Source organism: Elephas maximus, chromosome 3 (genome assembly GCF_024166365.1).
Source record: "Elephas maximus indicus isolate mEleMax1 chromosome 3, mEleMax1 primary haplotype, whole genome shotgun sequence".
NCBI classification, from domain to species: Eukaryota; Metazoa; Chordata; class Mammalia; order Proboscidea; family Elephantidae; genus Elephas; species Elephas maximus.
This window is the reverse complement of record NC_064821.1, coordinates 36,385,092-36,406,063: the sequence shown is the minus strand read 5'-3', so window position 1 is coordinate 36,406,063 and position 20,972 is coordinate 36,385,092. Positions and strand designations below refer to the sequence as shown.

The 20,972-nt window shown below is 46.7% G+C and overlaps 1 protein-coding gene across 3 annotated transcripts; it reads right to left on the bottom strand.

Annotated features, from left to right (window-relative positions):
- Positions 1-414: 414 nt before the first annotated feature.
- HSH2D (hematopoietic SH2 domain containing) lies at positions 415-19,528 on the bottom strand. 3 transcript variants are annotated; one of them, XM_049877289.1, is made up of 7 exons: positions 19,454-19,528; positions 8,570-8,713; positions 6,080-6,169; positions 4,624-4,789; positions 3,821-3,955; positions 2,916-3,002; positions 415-1,117 (listed from the first exon to the last, which is right to left on the bottom strand). In XM_049877289.1, exons 2-7 carry the CDS (start codon positions 8,692-8,694, stop codon positions 548-550), a joined length of 1,173 nt encoding a protein of 390 aa, XP_049733246.1. In that variant the 5' UTR covers positions 8,695-8,713; positions 19,454-19,528; the 3' UTR covers positions 415-547. The 3 variants fall into 3 exon arrangements, with proteins under 3 accessions (XP_049733246.1, XP_049733247.1, XP_049733245.1); XM_049877290.1 differs by lacking the exon at positions 6,080-6,169; XM_049877288.1 differs by lacking the exon at positions 19,454-19,528 and having other exon boundaries at positions 6,080-6,863; positions 8,570-8,657.
- Between the last annotated feature and the right edge of the window lie 1,444 nt (positions 19,529-20,972).

The window sequence follows — 20,972 nt, the reverse complement described above, 5'->3', positions numbered from 1 at the left end:
GGCTCTTATGTGTCTCTTAATACCGACACTAATGATGCCCAGAGCACTTGCTGTGTGCCAAGCAGTCAACACACCTCACCTCTTTCCCCTGCACAGGACCCGAGAAGAAGGGCCCATTTACAGGTACAGACATACTTGGCATTGAGCTCAGGTGCAGCCCTGGCTGGCAAGAGTTCCTGCCATGTGATTTTAGACCAGAGAACAGATGATGTGAGGAAGGAACTTGGCATGCCTCTTCTCCTCCCCAAGCCTCAGTCTCCCCTCAAAAATGCAGAGAATGGGCTTACCTGGTGGGGCTGCTCAGGAGCATAAAAGCATTAGCAAACTCAGAGGCCAGGCACAGAGTAGGCGCCCCACACCATTGCTGGTACTCTGATGGTGACGATTAAAATAACCAGGTCATTTTCAAGCGCACGACCAGATCCAAGAAACATCTTTATTTCATTCCCAGGTTCCTATGGGCTGGCTGGTGCAGTGGCAGTGAGCAAGGTGGTTCAAAGGTGGGCAGCCACTGGCATGAGGGTCCCAGAGCCAGGTGGACCCTTCTCTAGCAGTATCCAGGGGCAAACGGCGGTGGTGGGAGGTATTCTTCGGGGAGCCAGTCCTGGGGTTCTACCAAGCCCCTCGTGTCCTGCTTGGATACCTGCTGTGATTGAGACCTCGCTACCGCTTGGTGCAGACCTCTGTCCCCTGGGGAAACTCTGCTCCAGCTGACTGACCTCAGGGCCTCTCTGGAAAGGGCATTTCTGTCTCTGGGGGGTTCGCAGGGTGCCTGGGACCCCTCAAAGGAGTCGGTATAGGCGTCGTCCTCCCAGTTCGTAGCACCCGCATCCTCATGGCTGCTTGCCCTGGCCCCCGAGCTGTGAGTTGTTGTGGACCACCTGGTATCTGAGAGCAATGGCAAACTCACGGCTGCCAGGTGGGATTTCAGCTGCTGCTGGACCCTCTTGCCCGTTTGGGGGAGTGTCTTGAGGCTCTTCCAGAGTTTCTGGCGGGTGACCCCGAAAGGGGCTTTCGTGGGGCAGGAGGAGGCGGTGCTCTCCAGGGATGCTCTGTCCATCTCTGCTGAAGGCTTCCTTTCCTTTGGCCAGTGGAGCAGGACTGGCTTTAGTGAGGCCTAGAAGGAGGGGCTGGTAAGACTCAAGTCAGCCTGTCCGCTAAGCCTCTGCGTCTGGACTGGAGATGGGGGCCTGGGTCCCCCCGACTCACTGTGGCTGAGAAACATCCTGTATAAACCCCTGAAACTGATCCCATGCCCCATTCTTCCCATCTTAGTAAACAGCTCCATCTTCTAGGCAAACCAATAAACCAAACCCTTTGCCATCGAGTCGACTCCAGCTCATAGTGACCCCATGTGTTACAGAGTAGAACTGCTCCATAGGGTTTTCTTGGCTGTAGTTTTTACAGAAGCAGATTGCCAGGCCTTTCTTCCACAGCACTGCTGGGTGAATGTGAACCACCAACCAGGGGCTGGAAATTTTTTTTTCTGTAAAGGGCCAGGTAGTAAGCATCTTCAACTTTGTGGGCCAGACGGTCCCTGCCACAAAGACTCAGCTCTGCCTTATAGCGCGAAAGCAGCCATTGAGGATACGTAGAGGGATGAGCGAGGATGTGTTCCAGTAAAATTTTATTTAAAAAAGAAAATCAGCTCATGGTGACCCCATGTGTGTTAGAGTAGAACTGTGCTCCATGGGGTTTTCAATGGCTCTAATCTTATAGAAGTAGATTGCCAGGCCTTTCTTCTGAGGCACCTCTGGGTGGACTTCAACTTCCAACCTTTCAGTTAGGAGCTGAGTGAATTAACTGCTTACACCACCCAGGGCTGCCAAAAGCTTTATTTATGGACACGGAAATTTGAATTTCATCCATTTTCACATATCACAAAATATTATTCTTCTGTTGATATTTCAATCATTCAAAGATGTAAAACTCATACTCAGCTCAGGGGCCATCTGAAAACAGGTGGTCAGCTGGATGTGGTCTGTGGGCCACAGTTTGCCGACCTCTGATCTACCCAGCTGCTATAAGGTTGCTATGAGTCAGAATTGACTCAATGGCATTTTTTTTTTTTACTAACCTACAGGTTAGCAGCTGGAACCCCCCAGTGGCATCAAGATTACAGCCAAGAAAACTTTATGGGGCGGTTCTACTCTGTAACACACGGGATCACCATGAGTTGGAATTAACTCTGTAACAGCCAACAACAACTGCTTCCAGGGGACACAAACCACAACAACATCCCACTTCCTTTCACCCTCCACCTCCAAGCCATTAGCAAGTCCCCTCCCAAAACATGTCCTGAATATCCACTTTCTTCTCCAGCCTCAGGGTGCCCACCCTGGTCTAGGCCACCCCTCCCACCTGGATGCTGCCCCCACCACCTCCCTGCCACCTGGGCCCCTACCCCCAGCAGCCCCTCCGCCACCATCAGCCACAGAGAACATTTAACACCATCAATCCGGTCATACTCAAACTCTCCCATGGCTGCCCAGCACACTTGGACTAGAATCCCACCTCCTCACTGGGCCCCAAAGCCCTACAGAATCTGCCACTACTGACCTCGGCCCCTCACCTCCCAACAAGCTCTCTGTCACTCATTCCACTCCGTCCACACACTGGCTTTTGTTTTTCTTTGGCTTCTCTCATACACTGAGTCTCAGGACCTTTGCACATGCTGTTCCCTCTGCCTGGAATACTCTCCCTGAGTCTCTCCATGTGGTTGACTCTCTCCTTGCACATCCCAGCTCGATGCCACCTCCTCCAGGAGGCCTTCCCTGATGCACCCACCTGCACACCCACTAGTTCCCACCATCGTCAGAAGTACCCTGCTGTGCCCAACCCCAAGAAGCTGTGGAACATTCATCGGTTCATCCATTCATTCACTCGTCTACTCAGCAGACTCACTAAATGAGCACCTTCGATGTGTCAGATCCTCTTGGAGGGGCGGGGGACGCAGTGGTGAACAAGCCAGATGGATTCTCAGTCTTCCCGGAGCTCACAGTCTGAAAGGGGAGGCAGACAAGAAACACGGAAACCCGCAAATAAACGAGACCTTTCTAGATTGCAGCAAGAGTTCTGTAGCAAATAAATACAGTGATGTGATGGGAACATGGAGGGCTACTTTATTTATTTTTATTGTACTTCAGATGAAGGTTTAGAGAGAAAATTAGTTTCTCATTAAACAATTAATACACATATTGTTTTGTGACATTGGTAGCCAACCCCATGACATGTCAGCACTCCCCCCTTCTTGACCTTGGGTTCCCCATTACCAGCCTTCCTGTCCTCCTGCCTTCTCGTCCTTGCCCCTGGGCTGGTGTGCCCCCATTTAGTCTCATTTTGTTTTATAGGCCTGTCTAATCTTTCGCTGAAGGGTGAACCGCAGGAGTGACTTCATTACTGAGCTATAAGGGTGTCCGGGGGCCATAACAGAGGGCTAGTTTAGACCCCGCAATCGGGGAAGGAGACACTTGAAGTGAAAACTGAAAGAAGAAGCTTGGCAGGGTAAATCTGGGAGCAGAGCACACACATCAGTGCAAAGGCCCTGAGGCACGGCCAGCAACTGTAAAGGCCTTTGGTGGGCTTGATGGGCCCAATTAACAGAAGGATGATAGAGGTGCTGGGGCTGGGTGGGTGATGGGGAGAAGTAGGAGCTGATGTTGCAGTTTGGAACCTTGGGAAATCAGTAGAAGTTGTTAAGCACCAAGCTAGGGATCCTACCCTCATTCTAAAAGAGTCTCCTCTGGCAGCTGTTGGCCTCTTTATACCCTGCTCCTCCCCTACGCCAGAGGAGCCAGTCCCCACCCCCTCTCCCGCATACCTCTTCAGGTGTGGCTGCCTGGCAAGGGGAGAGCCCCTGGTGCTGTCTGGGGTCATGGGCGGGGCTGGCGGCTTCTTCGCCCAATGTGTTGGAGTAAAGGAAAAGATCCTCATAGTCCACGTTTGCCGGATCCTCCTGTGGGGCAGAGTGCGCCTGGAGCTCAGCCCCAAGGAGGGGAAAAGGGGCGGGACTGGGGCCCCCGACAACCCCCCTGGAAGGAGGGGCCTAGGGATGCCCTGCCCACAGTTCGTGGGGGAAAGTATGCTCCACCTACTGGGCTTCGTTAGGAAGTATGCCCCCCCCACAGCAGCGTCTAGGCGTTGGTGCCGCCCACTGAGTATTGTAAGGAAGTATGCCCCTCCCACAGTAGCTTCAGGGTGTCTAGGCCACGCGCGGGAGCGCATGGATCAGCCAAGGTTATAGCACACACGACCCCTTGTAAAAAAGAAGCCTCGTCAACTACACCTTATAAGGATATAAGCTCCGCCCACAAGTGCGTGGGCTCTTTCCCGGCCACTGACCCTTGATCACGTGCTCCCCACTGCACTACTACAGAAATTACACCACCCACAAGCCACTGATGGGTGCCCTGTCCACAGCCCTTGTAAGCCAAGAGGGAGCCTCAGCGGGAGACACATGGTCCAGGCGGGGGAGGGACAGGGACCAGGAGTCGCGAGGTTGTAGGGGATAGGAACAAAGAGAGGCGGGCTTGGGGCAGAATCTGGAGAGGCTGAAGGGGTGGGTGGGGCCAAGGGGTCTGAGGCCTGGTCCTGGAGGGGCTGTGCCCTGGCTGGGCCCCTCACCTGCCCACAGGGCTGGGTCAGCAGCTCCCCATATGGCCGCATCGGCTCCTGCTGGTAGAAGGTGACCAGGGCGTCCAGCGAGGCGTGGGCTGCGTTCTCCCCAGGGATCACAACGCTCCCGTCGTCCAGGAGCTTCACCATGAAGTGCCGGCAGCAGCCGTGGGCCCTGGGGGAACATGGCCGGGGTGGGATACTCCCACTGGACATCCCACCCCAACCCCTCCAGCCAGGACACCCCCACCTCCACCTCATCCCCAAGCCGTGGCAGCCTGGTTGCCCAGCTCTCACATTGGCTTCTCCACTAACTAGCCGTGTAACCCCTCACTGTGCCTCAGTTTCCCCCATATGCATCATGGGGCTTCTGAGGCTGACCCCATGAAGTTCTTCTGAGGATGAAACAAGCTACTTGAAATCAAGGCAAAAGCTCTGGGTGCCTAACTACGGGTCAAGATCAGTAGAAACAATAATGACTATTGGAGTCAGGTCCCAGCCTAAAGCTGTGTGCCCCGTACACAGAAGGTGTTCAATAAATGTTCCAATAATCAGTGCATGCATTTACTAATGTCCTACTGTGTGCTTTCTAGATCTCATTTAGTCTTCACATCAAGACTGAGCTAAATCTTCGTTGTCATTGTTACTTGCTGCTGAGTCAATTCTGATTCATGGCGACCCCTTGTGGGCAGAGTAGACCTGCTCCATAGGGTTTTCAAGGCCGTGTGACCTTTTGGAAGCAGATCACCAGGCCTTACATCCTAGGTGCCTCTGGGTGGCCTTGAACCTCCAACCTTTCAGTTAGTAGTCCGATGCTTAACCATTTGTGCCACCTAGGGAGTCCCGAGTTAAATCTTAGCATTCCTATATTAGGCATGTGAACTTTGATGGATGCTCAGAGAGGTTGAGTGATTTGCCCCAGGTCACACAGCATGTAAGTTGCAGAGCTGAACCTTGAACATGTGTGACCACGAGACTCAGAGCTCAAGCTTTCCTACTGTGGGTAACTTTGTAATTGAGCTATTGGACTTTTTATTCCTTTGACCAGGAATTTTTTGGATTTGCCTTTTGAACAGTAGTTCTTCCTGAATCCTCTGAGATGTCAGATCAGGATTTGAGGCCTCAAGCAGCCAGGCTGCCCTGGGTCTCTGTAATACCTGTGGCCCATTGGGTTGGAGTCAGGTTGATGGTGGGGCAGTGGGGGGACAGCTCTGAGACTCAAGCAGCCCTTCTTGGGAAACAGAGCCCCAGTTGCAACTGGACTTGTGACTGCTGGTTACAGCCGGACCTGCATCTACTCGCACTGCAGTTGGATCTGGCCAGACCCCCATGCTGATTGCTCCCTGAGATGTTATGGAATGAAGAACCCCTTGTACCCTGCCAAGGAAGCCCTGGAGCCCACCTGCCCCTGGCCCTGCCCCTGCCCCTGCCCTGGCCCCGGCCCCTGCCCCAGCCCCAGCCTTACTTGTAGGAGAGCGTGTAGCCCACATGGCTGTGACTGACCCTGATGAGAAAGGATCCTGGTGGCTGCGGCTCCAATAAGTTCTCGGCAGCCCTGGAAGGGCACACACAGGAGGGAAATCGCCACAGTCCAGCCACCCAGCTCCCAGGCCAGACTCCGGGTGCACCTGTCACCCCGGGACTGACACCCCTCCAACACTGCACCATGAAAGGTGAAGCCAAGCCAGTTGCCATCAAGTCATCTCCAGCTCATGCGAACCCATACGTGTCAGAGTAGCATTGTGCTCCATAGGGCTTCCAATGGCTGATTTTTCAGAAGTAGATCTCCAGGCCTTTCTTCCAAGGCACCTCTGGGTGGACTCAAACCACCAGCCTTTTGGTTAGCAGCTGAGCATGTTCACTGTTTGTACCACCCAGGGACTCCTCTAAATGAACAAACAACCTAAAAGCACTTTTTCTCGGTGGCTTCAGACCTTGGGATGTCCAGGGACAGGGATGTCCCCCCAAGAGGTGGCAGGAGGCCTCTGAAGTCCTTCTTCCACCCCAGAGTGGACTTCTTCCTACCTCCTATATCCCCTGTCTGCCTTTTCAGTGCCTGAAGTCCCTCTATTAATGGATCTTTGGGTAGATCAAGGTGTCACCGGTAGTAAAGCAGGAGCTGCCCCTCGGATGCATTTGGGTTCAACACTTGGCTCGGCTGTTCAGTTAGCTGTGTGACCCTGGGCGAAGCTCTGTCGCTCTCTGATTCTCAGCTTCTTCAAGAGTAAAGTAACTCCTCACTCTCAGGGCTGATGTGAGAATGGACAAAACACAACAACGTTGTGATATTGGGATTGTTACCTCATACGCTGTTGTTATTGTTACTACTACTACCTATTGCCATCAAGTTGATTTGGACTCATGGCGACCCCATGTGTTACAGAATAGGAGTGCTCCATAGGTTTTTCTTGGCTGTGATCTTTATGGAAGCAGATTGCCAGGCTTTTCTTCCCAAGTGCTCCTGGGTGGGTTCAAACCACCAACCTTTCGTTAGCAGCCAGGTACACACTGTTCGCATCACCCAGGGACCATATTATTGTTATTACTCTTATTATTATCATGATCGCTACTGTTATCTGGGGTTCACAGAGGGTAAGGGACCTGCGTGACAAGCTGGGGAGCTTGCAGGCCTCACTGCCTGATATGGAGGACCCTGGCCACACGTAGCTCTTGAGCGCTTGAAACATGACTGATCCAAATCAAGTTATGTGTGAGTGTAAAATATGTGGATTTCAGAGACTTAGAAAAATTAAAAGAATGCAAACTACCTCATGAATAGGTTTTTCAGTATTAATGACATGTTGAAATGATAATATTTTGGATATGCTGGGTTCAACAAAATATATATTCTCTGTTCTCTGTATATATGTTAAATATGAATATGTGTTATGAATATGAATGTGTTATAGAAACATATGTTAAAATATGATTTAAATAAACCAAGCCCATTGCTGTTGAGTCAATTCTGACTCATGGAGACCCCATGTGTTAAAGTAGAACTGCTCCATAGGGTTTTCTTGGCTGTAATCTTTACAGAAGCAGATCCCCAGGCTTTTCTTCCATGGCACTGCTGGGTGGATTGGAACCGAGGCCTTTAGGTTAGCAGCTGGTCACAAACCACTTGCACCACCCATAAACCCGTCACCGTTGAGTTGATTCTGACTCATAGAGACCCTATGGGACAGAGTAGAACTGCCCCATATGGTTTCTAAGGAGCATCTGGTGGATTCGAACTGCTGACCTTTTGGTTAGCAGCTGAGCTCTTAACCACTATGCCACCAGGGTTTTCTTTGCACCACCCAGGGACCTTAAAAATATATGATGACATGATAATATATGAAAATTAATTTCACCCATTTCATCTTATGCTTTTCGATGTAGCTACTAAAATATTTTAAATTGAATATGTGGCTCGCATTATAGTTCTATTGGCCAGTCCTGCCCCAGAGACTATTTCCAGTTCCTCTGCTCTGTGGTCTTCCTGGGATTCTCTCAATTTCCTGCATGCCGAGGGTAGCACTAAATGTTCTTTCCTTCATCTGTTTAGTCCAGGCCCTGGGGATGCCTGATTAGGGGGATTTGTTTATGTCCTCAGAGGCCACAGTCTAATGTAGAGAGGAACATCACTGGTGGATTGAGAGCAGCTGCTTGGGGCATTGTATTAAGAAGGATTCTGAGGCCATCTTGATTGCCAAAGCCTGGCCTAGGTGAAGGACGTGGGCTGCCAGGTTCCTGGCAGTATGTGGTGTGTGGGCATTTGTATACAGAAACATCAGAGAGGGAAGCAACTTGCCCAAAGTCACCCAGCAAATCCACAGGGGAGGCAGGAGTCCACCCTAAGTCTGCATGACTTCAGAGACACTGAGTTGAGCTCTGAATTCTGCAAATCAGCCTGGGATGGGGGCAGGTGGGGAAGAGGGCGAAGGGAAGGGTGAAAGGTGGGGTGTGTCCTCACTCTCTAGAGATGGCACCATGGAACCATTCAGGGATGCCACCTTGGGCCAGCTCGCCAGCCTGGGTATGCACGAACCAGTCGAGCCGTGGAGGCAGCGGTGGGGGCAGATTCCTGATCTCCATCATGGCTCCCTGGAAGTTGCACCTGGGGGAGGGAGGAGAGAGAGTCAAGGCTGGTCTCCTCCCACAAACCTTTGCTGTCTTATTGTAGCTTATGTTGCCACCTCCTCCAAGGAGTCCTCCAGGCTGGACAGAGAAGTGGGCTTAAAATTGGCTTGTGTTTGTCAAGAACCTACTATATGCCAGAGACTTTCTCTACATTAATTCATTGACTTCTCCTAAATATCCTCCAACAATTTTTTTCTTTGCCTTTTATTCTTGTTGCTGTTGTTGTTAGCTGCCATCAAGTCAGCCCCAACTCATGGAGACCCCATCCACAACGGAATGAAACACTGCCCGGTCCTGTACCACCCCCATGATTGGTTTCAGGTCACACTATTGAGATCCATAGGGTTTTCATCAGCTAATATTTGGAAGTAGATTGCCAGGTCTTTCTTCCTAGTCTGTTTTAATCTGGACGCTCTGCTGAAACATGTTCAGCATCGTAGCACTACATGCAAACTCCCACCGACAGACAGGTGGTAGCTACAGATGAGGTGCACTGGCTAGGATCGAACCTGGGTCTCCTGCATGGAAGGTGAGAATTCTACCACTGAACCACCGTGTCCTCCTTTTTATTCTTATCACGTCATTAATATGAGTGCTAGAAAGTTCGCTTTAAAACAGAGTATTTAAATTTCAGAACAGGAGGCGGGGCCAAGATGGCGGAGTAGTCAGATGCTTCTGGTGAACCCTCTTACAACAAATACCCTAAAAAACAAGTGAAACGATTATATTCATGACAAGCTAGGAGCCCTGAACATCAAATGCAAAGTTAGAAAACGGACCTAATGGCAGGGGGAGAGACGGTTCAGAAGTGGAGAGGAGTTGCTGGACCCGAATCCAAGAACCCTCACGCACCATTCCCGGGAGCAACTGCAGCAGGCTGGTGGTAGCTTTCAGCCACAGTTTCCTCAGTGAGAGACAGTCAGCCACACAACCTACTCACATCTCTGGAACCAGAGAAGAATGGTGCTCTTGGCAAAAGCTAAGTATTTGCATATATTTTACCACGGCCCCCGCCTCCAAGCATGCTTCAGTGGCTGTTGATTTCCCTGAGCCCGAGATAGGTCCGGAAACCCTGGTGGCATAGTGGTTAAGTGCTACGACTGCTAACCAAGAGATTGGTGGTTCGAATCTGCCAGGCGCTCCTTGGAAACTATATTGGGCAGCTCTACTCTTTCCTATAGGGTCGCTGTGAGTCGGAATCGACTCTATGGCAGTGGAACACGAACATGAGCTAGGTCCTGCTGAGCACTCTGAGCCATTCTCTCAGCCTTGGAGAAAGAATAAATTCACAACTGGGGAAAAAGATAATCTGCCAGCTCCACTAACCTGGGGAGCTCAGGACAGAAGCAGCTCCTGTCCAGGCATAAATGGTCCATGGACTTTGAATAACTTTCCCCCCCTGCATGGACCTGTGTGGGCCTATTTCAGGAGAATAGACCCTTGTTGGCAGACTGCAACTGTTTCAGCTGTGTGGTGGAGAGGTAGGTGTTTCATGTTTGACACCACTTTGCCTATTAAACAGGGTCCTCACCTCCCCACATCAGGGGCCTAAGGACTGGTGGCTCCATTCACATCATGCAGCCACCCATGACAGGGGTCCAAGGATAACTGGTACCTCCCAGTCCTTACAATCAAAAGCACTGGGTGCCTATGGTCCATCTGCAGAACCCACCCGCCTGTGCACTCTAGGGAACAGGAATCATGCTTTCCTCACAGACACTCAGGAGATGGTTGTCAGCCCCCTGCCTTGTTCAGACCATGACCCCCTGCTCCAACCAGATACCTGTACATACACCAATCACCCCTGCCCCTCTAAGACTGGAGGACAGAGCCTGTACCACACACTTGATGACCAACTACCTGGATACCTGAGCTGAATCCATACAAGAAAAGTGAATGGATTCCTAGGCTGATATGCCTGGTACCAGCTCTAGCCATCTGGTGACAGCATGTCAGAGCTCCAAAGACAAAAATAATCAAGATAGCTCACTCAAGCAACCTATTTGGGCGCATTAAAACAAAACAAAGGAAGAAGCTAGGATACAGTAAGCAAACATAAAATAAACTAACACAATAACTGATAGATGGGTCAGAGGCAACAGTCAATATCAAATCACATAAAGAAGCAGACCATGATCACTTGTACAAGCTCTCAAAACAAAGAATCAAGGATCTTCTGGATGAAGGTGCCTTCCTGGAACTACCAGATGCAGAATACAAAAGTTTAATATACAGAACTCTTCAAGACGTCGGGAAGGAGATCAGGCAATATGCAGAACAAGCCAAGGAACACACAGATAAAGTAGTTGAAGAAATTAAAAAGGTTATTCAAGAACATAATGAAAAATTTAATAAGCTGCAAGAATCCATAGAGAGACAGCAATCAGAAATTCAGAAGATTAACAATAAAATTACAGAATTAGACAACTCAGTAGAAAGCTGGAGGAGCAGAATTGAGCAAGTGGAAAGCAGAACTGGTGAGACTGAAGACAAAGCATTTGGCACCAATATATTTGAAGAAAAATCAGATAAAAGAATTTAAAAAAATGAAGAAATCCTAAGAATCATGTGGGACTCTATCAAGAGAAATAACCTACGAGTGATTAGAGTACCAGAACAGGGAGGGATAACAGAAAATACAGAGAGAATTGCTGAAGATTTGTTGGCAGAAAGCTTCCCTTATATCGTGAAAGAGGAGAAGATATCAACCCAAGAAGCTCATTGAACATAAGGTAGATTTTAAAAGAAAGTCCCCAAGACATATAGTCAAACTTGGCAAAACCAAAGATAGAGAATTTTAAGAGCAGCTAGGGATAAACGAAGAGTCACCTACAAAGGACAGTCAATAAGAATAAGCTCACACTACTCGGCTTTTACTCGGCAGAAACCCTGCAGGCAAGAAGGCAATGGGATGACTTATATAAAAAATTGAAGGAAAAAAATTGCCTGCCAAGAATCCTATATCCAGCAAAATTGTCTCTCAAATATGAAGGCAAAACTAGGACATTTCCAGATAAACAGAAGTTCAGAGACTTTGCAAAAACCAAACCAAAACTGCAAGAAATACTAAAGGGACTTTTCTGGTTAGAAAATCAGATATTAATCCAAGACTAGAACACTGGACAGAGCAATCAGATGTCAACCCAGATAGGGAAATCACAAAAATAAATCAAGATAAAAAAACCCTCAAAACAGGGAAATAGCGATGTTATTATGTCAAAGAAGAAAACATTAAAACGATAAAGAGGGACTAAGTAATGTAGTCATAGATCTTTCATATGGAGAGGAAGATAAGGTGATATAAAGAAATAAAAGTTAGGTTTAAACTTAGAAAAACAGGGGTAAATATTAAGGTAGCCACAAAGGAGATTAACAATCCTACTCATCCAAATTAAAAAAAAAAGAGACTCAGCAGAAACAAAATCAACAACGAATAAGAAAATGTAATATATGAAGATAAACTACTCAGCACAGAAAATTAAGTGGGAAAAAGAAACTGTCAGCAACACACACAAAAAGACATCAAAATGGCAGCACTAAACTCATACCTGTCCATAATTACGGTGAATGTAAATGGTCTACACGCACCAACAGGGAGACAGAGAGCGGCAGAATGCATTAAAAAACAAGATCCGTCCATATGCTGCCTACAAGAGACACATCTTAGACTTAGAGACACAAACAAACTAAAACTCAAAGGAAGGAAAAAAAATATCAAACAACAATCAAAAAAGAGCAGGAGTAGCAATATTAATTCCTGACAAAATAGACTTTAAAGTTAAATCCACCACAAAGGATAAGGAAGGACACTATATAATGACTAAAGAGACAATATACTAGGAGGATATAATCATATTAAATATGTATGCACCCAATGACAGGGCTGCAAGATACATAAAACAAACGCTATCAGCATTGAAAAGTGAGATAGACAGGTCCACGATTATAGTAGGAGACTTCAACATGCTACTTTCGTTGAAGGACAGGACATCCAGAAAGAAGCTCAATAAAGACACGGAAGGTCTAAATGCCACAATCAATCAGCTTGACCTCATAGACATATACAGAACACTCAACCAAGTATACTTTCTTTCCTAGTGCACATGGAACATTGTCTAGAATAGATCACATACTAGGTCATAAAGCAAGCCTTAGGAGAATCCAAAACATTGAAATATTACGAAGCATCTTCTCTGACCATAAGGCCATAAAAGTAGAAATCAATAACAGAAAAAGCAGAGAAAAGAAATCAAACACTTGGAAACCGAAGAATACCCTGCTCAAAAACGGTTGGGTTATAGAAGACATGAAGGATGGAATAAAGAAGTTCATAGAATCCAATGAGAATGAAAACAGTTTCTATCAGAACCTTTGGGACACAGCAGAAGCAGTGCTCAGAGGTCAATTTATATCAATAAAGCCACACCCCCCCCCCAAAAAAAAACCCCAAAAAGAAGGGCCAAAATCAAAGAATTATCCCTACAACTTGAACGAATAGAAAGAGAGCAACAAAAGAAACCCTCAGGCACCAGAAGAAAACAAATAATAAAAATTAGAGCAGAATTAAATGAAATAGAGAACAGAAAAACAATTGAAAGAGTTAACAAGACCAAAAGCTGATTCTTTGAAAAAATTAACAAAATCGATAAACCATTGGCCAAACTGACAAAAGTAAAACAGGAGAGGAAGCAAATAACTTGAATAAGAAATGAGATGGGCAATATTACAAGAGACCTAACTGAAACTAAAAGACTCGTATCAGATTATTTCTAAAAATTGTACTCTAACAAATTTGAAAACCTAGAAGAAATGGATGAATTTCTAGAAACACACTACCTACCTAAACTAACACAGAGGTAGAATAACAAAATAAACCCGTAACAAAAGAAGAGATTGAAATGGTAACGAAAAAACTCCCAACAAAAAAAGCCCTGGCCTGGATAGCTTCACTGCAGAGTTCTACCAAACTTTCAGGGAAGAGTTAACACCACTACTACTAAACGTATTTCAGAGCATAGAAAAAGATGGAATACTCCCAAACTCATTCTATGAAGCCACCATATCCCTGATACCAAAACCAGGTAAAGACACCACAAAAAAAGAAAATTGCAGACCTATATCCCTTATGAACTTAGATGCAAAAATCCTCAACAAAATTCCAGCCAATAGAATTCAACAACATATCAAAAAAATAATTCACCGTGACCAAGTGGGATTCATACCAGGTATGAAGGGATGGTTCAACATTAGAAAAACAATTACTGTAATCCATCGACAAGAACCACACGATCTTATCAATTGATGCACAAAGGGCATTTGACAAAATTCAACACTCATTCATGATAAAAACGCTCAGCAAAATAGGAATAGAAGGAAAATTCCTCAACGTAATAAAGGGCATTTATACAAAGCCAACAGCCAACATTACCCTAAATGGAGAGACTCTGAAAGCATTCCCCTTGAGATCAGGAACCAGACTAGGATGCCTTTATCACCATGCTTATGCAACATTGTGCTGGAGGTCCTAGCCAGAGCAATTAGGCTAGATAAAGAAATAAAGGGCATCCAGATTGGTAAGGAAGAAGTAAAAGTATCTCTATTTGCAGATGACATGATCTTTTACACAGAAAACCCTAAAGAATCCTCAAGAAAACTACTGAAACTAATAGAAGAGTTCAGCAGAGGATCAGGATACAGGATAAACATACAAAAATCAGTTGGATTCCTCTACACCAACAAAAAGAACATCCAAGAGGATATCACCAAATCAATACCATTTACAGTAGCCCCCAAGAAGACAAAATACTTAGGAATAAATCTTACAGGGATGTAAAAGACCTATACAAAGAAAACTACAACACGCTATTGCAAGAAGCCAAAAGAGACCTACATAAGTGGAAAAATATACCTGGCTCATGGATAGGAAGACTTAACATTGTAAAAATGTCTATTCTACCAAAAGCAATCTATAGATACAATGCAATTCCGATCCAAACTCCAACAACATTTTTTAATAAGATGGAGAAACAAGTCACCAACTTCATATGGAAGGGAAAGAGGCCCTAGATAAATAAAGCATTACTGAAGAAGAAGGATAAAATGGGAGGCCTCACTCTGTCTGATTTTAGAACCTATTACACCACCACAGTAATCAAAACAGCCTGCTACTGGTACAACAACAGATACATAGGCCAATGGAACAGAATTGAGAATTCAGACATAAATCCGTCCACATACGAGCAGCTGATATTTGACTATAGTCCAAAGTCAGTTAAACGGGGAAAAGACAGTTTCTTTAACAAATGGTGCTGGCATAACTGGATATCCATCTGGAAAAAAATGAAACAAGACCCATACCTCACACCATGCACAAAAAATGAACTCAAAATGGATCAAAGACCTAAATCTAAAATGATAAAGATCATGGACGAAAAAATAAGGACAATGCTAGTAGCCCTAATACATGGCATAAACAGTATACAAAACATTACTAACAATGCAGAAGAGAAACTAGATAACTGGGAGCTCCTAAAAATCAAACACCTATGCTCATCCAAAAAAAAAAAAAGACTTAACCAAAAGAGTAAAAAGATTACCTGCAGACTGGGAAAGTTTTTAGCTGTGACATTTCCGATCAGCATCTGATCTCTAAAATCTACATGATGCTGCAAAAACCAACTACAAAAAGACAAATAACCCAATTAAAAAATGGGCAAAGGATATGAACAGGCACGTCACTAAAGAAGACATTCAGGTAGCTAACAGATACAGGAGGAAATGCTCACGATCATTAGCCATTAGAGAAATGCAAATCAAAACTACAGTGAGATTCTAACTCCAACAAGGCTGGGACTAATCCAAAAAACACAAAATAATAAATGTTGGAGAGGCTGTGGAGACTGGAACACTTATACACTGCTGGTGGGAATGTAAAATGGTACAACCACTTTGGAAAGCTATATGGCACTTCCTTAGAAAACTAAAAATAGAACTACCATACGATACAGCAATCCCACTCCTTGGAATATATCCTAGAGAAATAAGAACCTTTACACGAACAGATATATGCACACCCATGTTCATTGCAGCATTGTTTACAATAGCAAAAAGATGGAAGCAACCAGGGTGCCCATCAACAGATGAATGGATACATAAATTATGGTATATTCACACAATGGAATATTATACATTGATAAAGAACAATGATGAATCCATGAAACATTTCGTAACATGGAGGAATCTGGAAGGCATTATGCTGAGTGAAATTAGTCAGCTGCAAAAGGACAAATATTGTATGAGACCATTATTATAAGAACTCAAGAAATAGTTTAAACACAGAAGAAAATATTCTTTGATGGTTACGGTAGTGGGGAGGGAGCGAGTGAGAAGGTTTTTTACTAATTAGATAGTAGATAAGAACCATTTTAGGTGAAGGGAAAGGCAACACCCAGGATAGGTCAGCACAACTGGACTAAACTGAAAGCAAAGAAGTTTCCTGAATAAATGGAATGCTTTGAAGATCTGCGTAGCAGAGGAGGGGGTTTGGGGACCATGGGTTCCGTGGACATCTGAGTCAATTGGCATAATAAAATCTATTAAGAAAACATTCTGCATCCCACTTTGGAGAGTGATGTCTGGGGTCTTAAACGCTAGCAAGCGGCCATCTAAGATACAGCAATTGGTCTCAACCCAGCTAGAGCAAAGGAGAATGAAGAACACCAAAGATACAAGGTAATTATGAGCCCAAGGGACAGAAAGGGCCATATAAACCTGATACTCCATCAGCCAGAGACCAGAAGAACTAGGTGGTGCCTGGCTACAACCAATGACTGCCCTGACAGGGAACACAACAGAGAAACCCTGAGGGAGCAGAAGAGCAGTGGGATATAGACTCCAAAATCTTGTAAAAAGACCAGACCTAATGGTCTGAGACTAGAAGGACCCCAGAGGTCATGGTCCCCAGACCTTCTGTTAGCCCAAGACAGGAACCATTCCCAAAGCCAACTCTTCAGACAGAGACTGGACTGGACTGTGGGATAAAAATGATACTGGCGATGAGTGAGCATCTTGGATGAAGTTGACACATGAGACTATGTGGGCAGCTCCTGTCCTGAGGGGAGATGAGAGGGCAGAGGGGGTCAGAAGCTGGCCGAATGGACACAAAAATAGAGGGTGGAGGGAAGAAGTGTGCTGTCTCATTAGGGGGAGAGCAACTAGGAGTATATAGCAAGGCGTATATAAATTTTTGCATGAGAGACTGACTTGGTTTGTAAACTTTCACTTGAAGCACAAAAAAAATTAAAAAAAAATTCAGGACAGACTTTATTTAATACTAAGTAAATGTCAATGTCCCTGGCGGGGCGTGAATGAGAGGCAGCTGATAAACAGTGGGTGCACACAAGGTTGCCACAACGTGGTGAAACACTAGAGAAATGTGGCCGAAAGCAGTGGCCTTGCCACCAATGTTGCCACAAGCAACAGCCACTGATAGAGTAACTACAGTGTGTCAGGTGTATTGTTAATCCAGATGCATGTTCTCAACAAGTTTGATTTAAGCTCAAGGTCACACTGGGCTTTGTGAACCATTTACAAGGAGCTGGAGAAGGAGTCCCTGAGTGGTGCAAATGGTTAAGCGCTTGACCGCTAACCAAAAGGTTGCAGGTTCGAGCCCACCCAGAGGCGCCTTGGAAGAAAGCCTGGTAATCTGCTTCCTAAAAATCAGCCACTGAAAACTCTATGGAGAACAGGTCTACTCTGGGGTTGCCAAGAGAATCAACTCGAAGGCAATGGGTGTTTTGGTCTTGTGTGCCAGGCAGAGCTCCTGGGTGTTGCAAATGGTTAATGCACTCAGTTGCTAACCAAAGGGTTAGCAGTTCAAATACACCCAGAGGCACCTTGGAAGAAAGACCTTGCAATTTGCTTCCGTAAAATTGGCAGTTGAAAATACTATGGAGCAGTTCTACTCTGACACACATGAGATCGCCGTGAGTTGGAATCAACTCAACGGCAACTGTTTTGGTCTAGAGAAAGAAAACAGCACCAATTTGTGCAAAGATATTAAATCACTGTAAAACCAGCAAAAGGGTCATACCCTGCTGGGTGAACCACATAAGACCCATTCATACCCTTAATTCTGTCCTCACATTGGAGCTCCAGGCCTCCCCCACTGGCCCCATCTAAATTTTCATTGTCGAAGAAGATTACTGTTGCTGGGCTGTTTCCTCCGGGAAGGGGTGTGTTGATCAACCTCAGTCAATATTGACTTTCTTTGCCAGAAGAAAGATGATCAACCCACCCTCTGGGGAGGGGCTGAAGGAGATTCTGGGCCAAGTGTAATGAAATGGATATTTTAAGAAATATCTCATAAAGCAGGACAACAAAGCGATTAAGAGCCTGAAATTGGAGCCAGATGGCCCAGGTTCAAATCCCAGCTCTCTCACTTACCTGTTGTGTGAACCTGGGCAAATCACTTAACCTCTGTGCCTGTTTCCTCATCCGTAATTTGTGGATAATGGTGCTATTTACCTTGGAAGGTAGTTGGAACAGAATAAGCATTGTATGTGTATAATAAATATTTATGAACCCAGTCGTGACCTAGGATGGGGTAATGTTTATAAAACAAAACTTGTTGCTGTAGCGTCGATTTCGACTCATGGAGACCCCATATGTTACAGAGTAGAACTGCTCCATAGGGTTTTCTTGGCTGTAATCTTTACAAAAGCAAATCGCCAGGCCTCTCTTCCAAGGTGCCGCTGGGAGGGTTCGAACCACCAACCTTTAGGTAGTAGTCGAGTGTGAACCATTTGTACCACCCAGTGACCTTGGTAATGTTTATAGGCTTGTTCTTTTTTTCTACCTGGGAGAACTCCTATTCACCCTTCAAAACCCAGTAAAAATGTCCCTTCCTCCAGGCAGTCTTCCTGTCTCTCCCCCTAGAATAAGTCCTGGCTCCCCTCTGTCCTCCATTCTCCTTCTGAGACTCCTCTCTCTTTTCTGGCCCAGCTCTGACTCGACAGAGCTGGTGTGTCTGTGTCTGACTGTCTCTCCCAGTCTGAGGGTTTTCAGTGGTCTGGGTCCCTAGCACCACACGATGCTGTGCAGGTACAGAGGAGGGTGCAGAGTATTTGCTGATAAATGATGATCTAGTTCCAGACCAAATGGATGAACCCATTTGATGTTGCTAGTTGCCATTGAGTCTACTTTGACTCCTGACAACCCCTGCGTGCAGAGTATAACTGTGCTCCATAGAGTTTTCAAGGCTGTGACTTTTTGAAAGCAGATCGCCAGGCCTTTCTTCTGAGGTGCCTCTGGTTGGGTTTGAACTGCTAACTGCTAGTAGTCGAGTGCTTAATCTCCTGACACTGCCATGGGGGCCTCTTCCACCTCCCTTTTCCTAAATCCAGCCCTAAGGACATGCTTGCCCTGCTCAAAGCTGACCAGGCTCTCTCTCTCTTTGCCTGACTCCAGCTCCATTTTCTAATGATCCCTATAATGTCCCCTCCTCCAGTAAGCACCCCCAGCATCCCTGGGCCCTCTGGACCACACCAGCCCCGTTCCTCCTCTGGCCCATTCTGGCACCATGCTCTCTCTCCTCAAGGGCCCAGCGCGGCTGAGGCTCTGGGGGGACCCCCTAGACTCACCATCATGAATGGCAAAGAGGTATTCCTGAGAGAGGGCCCCAGGCTGAGCCCCGTCTCAGCCCCGCCTGACCACATACCTGGGAAGCCCCGGGGTGGCCGAAGCCCTCGCTGGCTGTGCCTCACTACCGGCGCCGGTTTCATTTCAGGGTCTGTGCGTCAGTAGGGCGGGGCGGTGCCCAGGGTGGTTTCTGTTTCCTGGAGCAGGTGTGCGCCTGGGGGCCCTTTGTCTGCAGAGTCTGGGGAGGCCGCTCAGCCAAGGGGGCGGGGGGATGCCTGGCTCTCATCCAGCCACCCACAAGTCTTTATTAAGCACCTATTATGTGCCAGATCCTGGGGGGACACAGGGGTGACCCTGGGACAGGTGCAGGCCCCGCCCTTCTGGCTTTTATAACCTAGAGAGACTGAAGAGGTATGAGACATTATTCACATCATTGTCACCAAGTGAACACCCTGTTAGAGAGGGGCGTGGGGAGTCACGAGAACCCCTAGAGGAGGCCCTGCTAACCCAGAGAAAGTGGTGTCCAAAGGCAGGTTGGAGTCAGCTAGACTAGGGGTGCAGAAAGGCACTCAGGGCAGAGGGGATGGCATGAGCAAAGGTCCTGGGGCAGGACTGAGTCCGGAGCAGCATCCCATGAACACAGGGCAGCCTTAGGATTTTGACATTATGATTATCTCTATAAACAAATATTTATTACTGAATTGTACATGTAGAAATTGTTGATGGTGGATGTTTTGGTATGTATATTTTCACCACAATAAAATAAAAAACAAAACAGCAATAACAACAAAATGCAAATATATAACATGGTATTTTACCACTGTGTTAGCTTCAAGATGAATGTGATCTGGGCTGAATTCATTATTATATGTTTATTATCATTGTATTTATTTTTTCTTCTGATTTCAAAATAAATGAAAACATTTTGAAGGCTCCTACACATTGGTATCATCATTGGAATTGACTCGACGGCACTGGGTTTGGTTTTGGTTGGTACCCATTGGTAGTTCAGTGGTAAAATCTTTGTCTTCCATGCTGGAGACCTGGGTTCGATTCCTGGCCAGTGGACCTCATGCACAATCTGTCCGTGGAGGTTTGCACGTTGCTATGATGCTGAATGGGTTTCAGTGAAGCTTCCAGACTAAGATAGACTAAGAAGAAAAGCCTGGAGATCTACTTACAAAAATCAGCCAGTGAAAACCCTGTGGGTCACAATGGTCTGATCCGAAGCTGATCATGGCGGTGGTGCAGGACTGGGCGGCGTTTCGTTCCGTTATGCATGGGGTTGCCAAGAGTCAGGGGCCAACTCTATGGTAGCTAACAATGATAACATGCACCCTGGGCCCTGGGCTCTGCTGGCTGTCCTCCCTTCCCCCCGGACCACATGGGCTAAACCACTTCCTCCTTCCCTTGTAGGCAGAAATGGCCCTGATCCTCTTGGTCCTCTCCCTGCAGGCTTATTGCCCGGGCCCAGCAGGGCTAGATAACCCCAGGGTAGGCTCAAGCTGGGGGACCCTCTCACTCCACCCCTACTTCTCAGAGCGAGCGCCTTGTCTGGAGTCTGTGAGTCCATGAAGTCCAAGGAGGAGACACACGGA

Coding starts and splice junctions, on each gene's coding strand:
- HSH2D (XM_049877288.1), bottom strand. CDS start 6,309: ATGGCAACTGGCTTGGCTTCACCTTTCATGGTGCAGTGTTGGAGGGGT. Junction 3,956..4,623: donor TGACCCAGCCCTGTGGGCAG/GTGAGGGGCCCA, acceptor TCTGCCCCACAG/GAGGATCCGGCAAACGTGGA. Junction 1,118..2,915: donor GAGGATCTGACACATCGAAG/GTGCTCATTTAG, acceptor CCCTCCTTCTAG/GCCTCACTAAAGCCAGTCCT.